The 8,759-nt window shown below is 41.3% G+C and overlaps 2 protein-coding genes across 2 annotated transcripts; both read right to left on the bottom strand.

The window, feature by feature from the left end:
* Positions 1-874: 874 nt before the first annotated feature.
* On the bottom strand, positions 875-1,267 carry LOC141602256 (uncharacterized). Its single transcript, XM_074422560.1, has one exon. The coding sequence runs from the start codon at positions 1,265-1,267 to the stop codon at positions 875-877; it is 393 nt and encodes a 130-aa protein (XP_074278661.1).
* A 2,680-nt stretch (positions 1,268-3,947) lies between these two features.
* LOC141602255 (uncharacterized) lies at positions 3,948-4,334 on the bottom strand. Its single transcript, XM_074422559.1, has one exon. It carries the CDS (start codon positions 4,332-4,334, stop codon positions 3,948-3,950), a length of 387 nt encoding a protein of 128 aa, XP_074278660.1.
* Positions 4,335-8,759: the final 4,425 nt, after the last annotated feature.

Here is an 8,759-nt window from a genome sequence, read left to right as displayed (position 1 = left end):
GCAAATGTCACAAGGTGATTAGAAGAGCTTTTCTACTTCCTAATCAATTATAACAATATATAATAAATATCGTCGCATTATAATTTATAATGTTCACGACCCTATAACGGCACTAGGCCAAGCCCTGCGTGCAGCCACCCTGTGGTCAGAACCCGCCATAGTCGAGGCCACATGGTCAGACCCCACGTGACCCGACAACACCCTACACCCCCGTGTTGGTCCAATACCCACAATTCGTCGTTAACATGTCAGTATAAAACCGTCTCATAACAAGTGAAAATTCCCAATTATCACCCTAGGGTTTGACACAATTAAACTAAGATTGCTAATTAAATCGTCAAATGAATTAGAGTAACATAAGATTTACACTTACAATTTAACAAGGTGAATTTTTAGCAAAACCGTCTCAAAGATCACGCCAAAACCGCACACTGCTTCTCGTTTCTCCCTCACGGTCTTTTCTCCTCTTCTCTAGAGTTTTTCTCTTATTTTATGTTTTAGAAATGATTAAAAGGATTACGGTGTGTAAAAAGATGGTTTATATATATTCCGGGTCATAATTAATTAACTTAAACAAACCCGGAAACCCATCCACGGCTTACACACCCCGCACCTACTCGGCCTATACGGCCCATCCACTCGTCAATTCCGATTTTAATATGCGTAGTAAATCAAACCCAAATAGAAATACGAATTAAATTATATAAACTTAGGGGTATTACAATCTTTCCCCCTTAAAAGAACTTCGTCCCGAAATTCACGCAACGCATAGCGCATAGCTCGTGTCAACACTATTTCGCAAATAAAGTCTCGAAATAAAAGGTATTATGACATTCTACTCTCCTAAAAGAAAGGTTATGTCCCGGAACCTAACTCATACCTGATCGAACAAGTGTGGATACTTCTCTCGCATCGCATCTTCATATTCCCAAGTAGCCTCCTCCACATTGTGGTTAGACCACAAAACTTTTACTATCGCAGTCTCACCATTCCGCGTTTTACGCACTTTTCTGTCAATTATTTCCCTAGCAGTCTCTACGTATGTTAAGGATTCATCCACTTCGACTGCCTCTGGTTCAAGTATGTGAGTAGGATCGCTCACGTATTTCCTCAGCGGTGACATGTGGAAGACATTGTGCACTCTATCTAGAGATGGAGGTAAAGCTAGACGATAATATACTTCTCCAACCCAATGGAGAATCTCATACGGCCCAATATATTTCTTATTGAGCTTGCCTCTCTTACCAAATCTCATGACACCTCTCATCGGAGAAATTTTCAATAGGACCTTAACCCCAACAACAAATTATATATCACTCTTTTTCAAATCATCATAACTCTTTTGACGATCTTGTGCAGCTTTCATCTTCTGACGGATAACCTTCACCTGTTCCACCATCTCCTGAATCATATGAGGTCCCAAAACTACTGAATCAGTCACATCATCCCAGCAGACAGGACTCCTACACTTCCTCCCATATAATGCGTCAAATGAACCCATACTAATATTGGCATGATAACTATTGTTGTATGAAAATTCAATTAAATCTACTTTATCCTCTCATGATCCACCAAATTCTAGCACACAAGCTCATAACATATCCTCCAGAGTTTAAATAGTTCTCTCAGTCTACCCATCAGTAGTTAGATGGAAGGCATTACTCATCTTTAGCGAAATGCCCATTAAATCCTGCAATTCTCTCCAAATTTTTGAGATAAATCTCGAATCTCTATCAGACACTATTTCCTTAGGTACTCCATGCAACTTCACTATATTCTAGCAGTAGGCTTTAGCTAGCTCCGCCTTACTCCAAGTATCTTTCACTGGAATGAAATAGGCAGTCTTAGTATTAAGACGGTCCACTATCACCCAAATCATATTTTTTCCCTTCGGAATCCTTGGCAAACCAAAAATAAAGTCCATGGAAATGCCTTCCCACTTCCACTCAGGAATATGTGGTTGTACCTTACCTTGAGGTCTCTTGTGCTCACCTTTTATCCTTTGACAGGTCAAGCACCAAGCCAGAAATTCCGCAATATCCTTCTTCATCCTAGGCGACCAGAACGTCTTCTTCAAATCTTTATTTAATTTCTCCCCTCATGGATGCACAGAATAAATATTGTGTGCCTCATTCAAGATATTCAGTTTTAATTCCTCATCATCTGGCACACACCATCTCCCATCGAACCTGAAACAACCGTCACTATGTATTGTGAACCGTGTAGGTCTACCAGTCTCGGCCTGCGTGCGCCACGCAGCTATCCGAGAGTCTCGCGCCTATTTCTCCGCAAATATCTGCATACAACTCCGGCTCAATCATCAGATCACTCACAACATCTCCCTCCCTAATCATATATATGCCCATCTTTCCCATTTCATCTCCTAGCCTATCTTGTGACATAACTACACAAAAAGTATGGTCCGACTTTCTGCTTAGTGCATCGGCCACCACATTAGTCTTTCCTTCGTGGTAAACGATCTCCATATCATAATCACTTATCATTTCTATCCATCTTCTCTGCCTTGAGCTTATATTCAGCTCTTTTTGGGTGTATATATACAGAAGGCTCTTATGGTCTGAATATAACTTGAAGGTAACTCCAAAAAAATAATGTCGCCATAGTTTCAGTGCAAAAATAACAGCTCCAAGCTCCAAAACATGCGTTGGATAATTCTCCTCATACGGCTTCAGTTGTCGCGAAGCATACGCGATAATCTTACCATTTTGTATCAATACGCACCCCAAAACATTCTTAGATGCATCAGTATACACCTCGAAATTCTCACTCATTTCTGACAAAGCTAGGATAGGAGCTGTAGTCACACGCTCCTTTAATGTCTGGAATGCCTTCTTATAACTCTCATCCCATTTAAACTGGTTCTCTTTCCTAATCAATGCAGTCATTGACTTAACTATCTTGGAGAAATCCTTAACAAACCTCCTATAATAGCCAGCCAAGTCCAAAAAGCTCCGTATTTAAGCGACATTTTTCGGTGACTTCTATTTGGATACTGCTTCTATTTTACTAGGGTCCATGGATACTCCCTCCTTGGACACCACGTGACCCAGAAATGTCACCTTCTCCAGCCAGAATTCACACGTGCTCAGTTTCGCATATAATTGGTTTTCCCTTAACGTTTACAACACTACTCTGAAATGCTCGACATGCTCCTCCTTATTCCTAGAGCACACCAGGATGTCATTGATAAAGACCACAACGAACTTGTCCAAATAGGGACTATATACCCGGTTCATAAGGTCCATAAACACCACCGATTAATAAGTCAGCCCAAATGGCATAACAGTGAACTCGTAGTGTCCGTATCCGTCCCGAATGCGCCTTAGGAATATCTTCATTCTTCACCCTCAAATGATGATATCCCGGTCTCAGATTAATATTTGAAAGGAAAAAATCTCCACTTAACTGATCAAACATATCATCAATGTGAGGCGAAGGGTAACTGTTCTTTACAGTTATATTGTCCAGCTTCCTATAATCAATGCAGAGTCTCATACTCCCATCTTTCTTCTTGACGAACAACACCGGTGTTCCCCAGGGCGATACACTCTGTCTAATATACCCCTTCTCCGAGAACTCCTCTAGTTGATTCTTTAACTCCTCCAATTCCTTTGGCCCCATCCTGTAAGGGGCCTTAAAATTTCGTCCCGTTCCAGGTTTCAACTCTACAATAAATTCAACTTCCCTCTGAGGTGGTAATCCCGGTATCTCCTCAGGGAATACATCTTGAAATTCATTCGCCACTTCAATCTCATCTGCACTTGGCTCCTCGACTCGCATGTCCCTCACATGACACAAAATCAGCTGGCATTATTTCCTCACACATGCCTTTGAGGTGTTGTGTTGATCAATTTCACCTTAGGTTTCACCATAAATCCTTTATAGGTCACCCTCATAGCATTTGGTCTCCTTATAGATACTTTATCCTAGTAACAATCTGTGTGTGCTCTGTTCATCACCAACCAATCCATACCAAGAATCACCTCAAAGCCGCCCACGGGAAAGTCTATCAAGTCAACTGAAAACATAACGTCCTTGATCACTATAGGTATCCCCTTATACAGTTTACTATACTTTATGGACTTCCCATATGGTATTTCCACATCGTCCCTAATCACCTTATGGCCAGAAAATTCTAGGGTCTTAGCGTGTTCACTCGATATAAAAGAATGGGTTATTCCAGAATCAAACGAAACGTATGAAAGTTTAAAGTTTACTAGGAATGTACCCGATTGCACATGTGCATCCTCCGCTGCAGCCTCCTTTCCCATCATGAATAGCTTTCCACCCGTCTTGGCCCCTCCTTGGACCATGCTGGCCGAAGTGGTAGGCTTCGCAGCCCTAACCTTATTTCCTCAACCATTCGGCTTCTGGTACGATTCCCCTCCATAGCTCTGGCTGTTATTAAATCGACCCTGGTTGTTATTATAGTAATGATACGGTCGTTATGTACCAAAAATAAATACCTAAATATAACTAACAGAAGCTAACGATAAGTAGAGTCGATCGCCACAGGGGAAACAGTATCAGCAGTAGTAGAAACAGTAGAGGCAGCGACAGTACTAGCAGTAGAAACGACGGTGGCAGCAGCAGGGACCACCGTCTCAGTCAGGGATGGGGTAACAGTAGAACTAGTCGAAGGCATTGTGTTACTATCTGTAGATACCCGTATCCGTCGATATTGGAATTTATAGAGAACCCGACAAACACCCGATGATGATAGGACACATGTATTTATTAGTTGTCATTGTCATTATTTGGGTTCGTTTTACGATGTAGAATGAGCGTTGTCGACGGAGTATTTTAATTTAAATGATATTTAAATTAAAGCTTTCTTTAAGGTGAATTCAATTTATTTTATTTTATTTTGAATTTATTTTCTCAAAGTTTATTTTATTGGAAATAAAATAAATAATTGATTTGAAAAATCATTTTATGAGTATATTTGATTTGAAAAATCATTTATTTTAATGTGTTAATTGTTTTGAAAAATCGATTTGAAAATCGAAAAGAACTCGTTTTGAACATGTGTTTTTGAGCTCGATTTTAGCTCGGTTTTTGAGCTCGTTTTCTTTACGAATTGGCACGAATCTCGGTACACTAACCAACCTAGACCACTACCCATCCAACCCCAGTTCAAACCCCATATCCACGGCCCAAATCCCGTCCCAAATCACCCCCAACAGCCCGCAAAAACACGAAGCAGCCCCCCTGTTTTACAGCTCAATCCCGAGCCCAAAACCCGCTCCAAATACCACCAAAACCCGTGCCCATTAACCCTAACCCATACCCTAATATCCTACCCATATTACCTTACCTTAATCACCAAGAAAACCCCCCATACGAACCCTAGAAAACCCCCCAAAAGCTGCTGGACAACAGCTATGCTCAGCCGAGCCCGTCTGCCTCTCCTCCCTTTTAACCTACTTTAACTCCTTATAAATACCCACCCTTCACCATACATTCATTCTTCTAAGTTCTACATACATCCTACCTTCACTCACAAGCTTTAAACCTTAGAAACAAACCCTAATTGCCTCTCAAAAACCCTCCACAAAACCGACATCCAAACTGAAACAGTTTGTGTGTCCTCTCCGAAAAACAATTCGTTCCTCCTTCAAACCTCCATCAAAACTCGAGTTTCTTGTTCCTAATTAACCACATAACATCCATCTACACATTAGACAAAGATTTACGAGCCAAATTGCCCTTGAGAGTACACGAAATCCCTCGAAAAACAGAGTGTTATACACTCTGTTTTCGCGGTTTGTTCCTGTCTGTCCAGTTCTGTTTGTCCTCGTTTTTCGTGCCCAATAACTCAAAAAGAGCAGGGGTTGCTTTAAGATCTCTGTTCTCCTCTCTTTCTAGTTTTCAAAACATCTTTTAAATCGAATTTTCATCGTGAAACGAGAGAGAAATCGCTGTTTGAAAGTTGCTGTCCAGATTCGATAAAAAACGCGTGTTTGCTTTGTTTCTTCGTCGACGACGACCTCTCGAGATAAAATCTACCATCGATTACGACCCAAGACGGTGTCAACGATACATGTAGGTTGAGGGTGCATCAAATTCTCCTCTTTCTCCCTTTTATTTCGTTTTTTTATGTTTGTTTTTTATAGTTTGTTTTATTCGTTTATCGTTTTTGTTTATCGATTGTTTAATTAACTATGAAACTAGTTTAGTCCGAGTATGAGTTAAAGTACCACCATGAACACCCGCGTTGACTTGAGATGGGAAAGAAACCGCTACATCAGTCGGTCGTACACCCCCGTCTCATTTACATATCTTCGTGTTCAAGGTAGGACATAAATAAAACGAACTTGTAACTTCGCTCCTCGTTTTTGACCCTTTGTTTGTTTCGGCCAATTCGACACACCCTAGGACCATTTACACGTTAATACGACCTCTGATTGTTAACATATGACTTATTTAGACGATATTCGATCATTTAAATAACCTAATTAGACATGTTAGGGTGCTTCGACGTAGCTTTAAAAATCAACTGACGATTCTGTAACTTAAATTGAATGCATCTCTCTCTTTCACCTAATTTCTCGCTAGTATAAGAGTGCGTGATTAGCACCTTCTTATTAAAACTCGATGAGTTAAATTAATTAGCGAATTTGACCTAATTTGACCTCTTTAGGCCGTGTAGAATGCGCGTTTGCAAGGTATCCTTTCAAATCGATCAACGTCGTTTCTAACTAGTTTTCTAATTTGTTTCGAGCTCGTTTCGCAATCAATTGATCTAATTAATGAACCTGACCTAGGACCTAGGGTAGCCGTGTTTGGTTTGGCCGTGATTTGGCCGTGTCCTTTGATCTTTCTCGTTTCGTTTGTTTCGCATCGTTTGTTCTTTATTGCTTTATCACTTGTAATTTATCGTTTGTTCATCGAGTTTGTAATTTTCAAGTTAGTTTTCTCTTATCGAGTCAAAACCTCTTTCAAAAACCTTAGTCTTGTTTGGTTAGATGGTTGTGCCCTAATGCATGTAAGAGCGTAGTAAATCGCATGTTGTTTAAAGCTACGTGGCCCGATTTATGCTAATGCATGCTTTGGTGTGTGACCCAATGTCTAATTCGATAAGATTAAGTGAAAGCACGCATTACGAGGAGTGACCCAAGGCCGTGAGTCATGTGAGCCGTGGGCCACCCCTTTGTGCACGTTTCCCTAGGCCGAATTGGCCGTATAATGCGTCTTGTACGGTTTTGTGTATAGCGTTGTATTTTAGATCGAGTTGTATCTTTAATTTCTTGTTGTGTCGGCATGAAATGCCTGGGTTGTAATAGGGTAGATCCCAACGGCTCCCCCATTCCCCTTAAGCCTTGTTTGCTTTGTTTTGTATGTTGTTAGGTCAATCAACCCACATGCTAAATTACAACTTTGACAAAGTAAGTTTAGTTGCATCTAAATCGACATAGAAACTTCACATGTTAGGGTTTTGAAAACGATGTTTGCATATCATATATCGTAGTAGCTATGACCTTGTTTGAAATCCGACACTTGACTTAGTAGAGGCCGTTATCGACGGGCGGGGTTAGGTGTCCTTATGGGCTTCCTAACACGTACCCTCACCCGTACTCAAGATCTATGGTTTGTGGATCCGTCTAAATACCATTGGATTACGAGAGTCATTCAAATCGAGTGATATAGGGTACAAGTCTTTATCTTTAATCACTTGTAGTCGATTGGCTTTATGCTTTTCGATGAAAGGTGTAAAGTTGACTTGAACGGTTCCAAGTTCCCATAAAACTTGGTGGCGACTCTAATTTGTCTTAATTCGATTCGAAAGAACCTCGAGTCAATAATGCCTAGTGTGGATCCCGCGGACGCAGTTCCCGAGGGCCTTGTCCACAGTTTGGCGACTCCGCTGGGGAAAAGAGGACTAGTTACACTTTGTTTCTAGGGTCTTTTCCTCCGAGGTGAAACTTGAAAAGAAAGTGTTGGAAAGTAAAACATTACTCATAGTGCTACGATTCATGCATAAACCCTTAAGGATTTTCCCGGGCCGTCCCAGCGTTTCTTTGTGATGCGTGGGGGGCGACGTCCCACTATGCTAGGAAGCTGCACATTGCTCGCTTCCACTTCACCTCGCGTGGTTCTTGATGGTGGGGACGCTCTTCTAGGTACTTTACCTTAAGGCCCTTGCTCTATAAGACCGCAAAAGGATGGAGGGCATAGACCTTCTTATAGAAGACTTGCCGAGACTTAGAGATGTCTAGGAGCATACATCCTTATAACATGAGAATGACAATGTGCAAGGTGTTTTCCCGAGTCTTTTCAAAATTTTCCATGTCCATTTCAAAACCGAACTTTTGAACAACTTACTTTCAAACTTAGCATGATTTTCAAAACGCGAATGCTTTGCCCAAATAGGACTAGAAATTTCGGCCAAAATGAGCTTTTATAGCCAAGATGTCGCCCATTTCAAATCTCATTTTCAAATCAATCCTTCGTTTTTCAAAATCAATCCAAAATGCCTCTCGAACCTCAACCAAGCATGAAATGCGTCAAGTCGTGTCCGGGTCATGGCCGTGTTAGGCCGGGTGTGTTTCGTTCTAAGAGTCTAGAACATGACCCTGTTGGGTCACCCAAGCTCACCTCTTGGGCTTTGAGTCATGTTGGTCGACCATTTGGTCTAGGATAGTCCACAGACACGTCCAAGCTAGGCCCTTTAGGACGTTTCACCCGAACCTAAGGACTATGTTGGTCCAATCACGGGTTTAGTCACACCGAGTCCG

Source organism: Silene latifolia, chromosome 9, assembly GCF_048544455.1.
Source record: "Silene latifolia isolate original U9 population chromosome 9, ASM4854445v1, whole genome shotgun sequence".
Classification (NCBI taxonomy): domain Eukaryota; kingdom Viridiplantae; phylum Streptophyta; class Magnoliopsida; order Caryophyllales; family Caryophyllaceae; genus Silene; species Silene latifolia.
The sequence above is the reverse complement of the archived record's forward strand: the minus strand, read 5'-3'. Positions and strand labels throughout refer to the sequence as shown.

Bases quoted from the DNA above. Each gene is read 5' to 3' on its own strand.
- LOC141602256 (XM_074422560.1), bottom strand. From the start codon at position 1,267: ATGAGAGGTGTCATGAGATTTGGTAAGAGAGGCAAGCTCAATAAGAAA.
- LOC141602255 (XM_074422559.1), bottom strand. From the start codon at position 4,334: ATGGTCCAAGGAGGGGCCAAGACGGGTGGAAAGCTATTCATGATGGGA.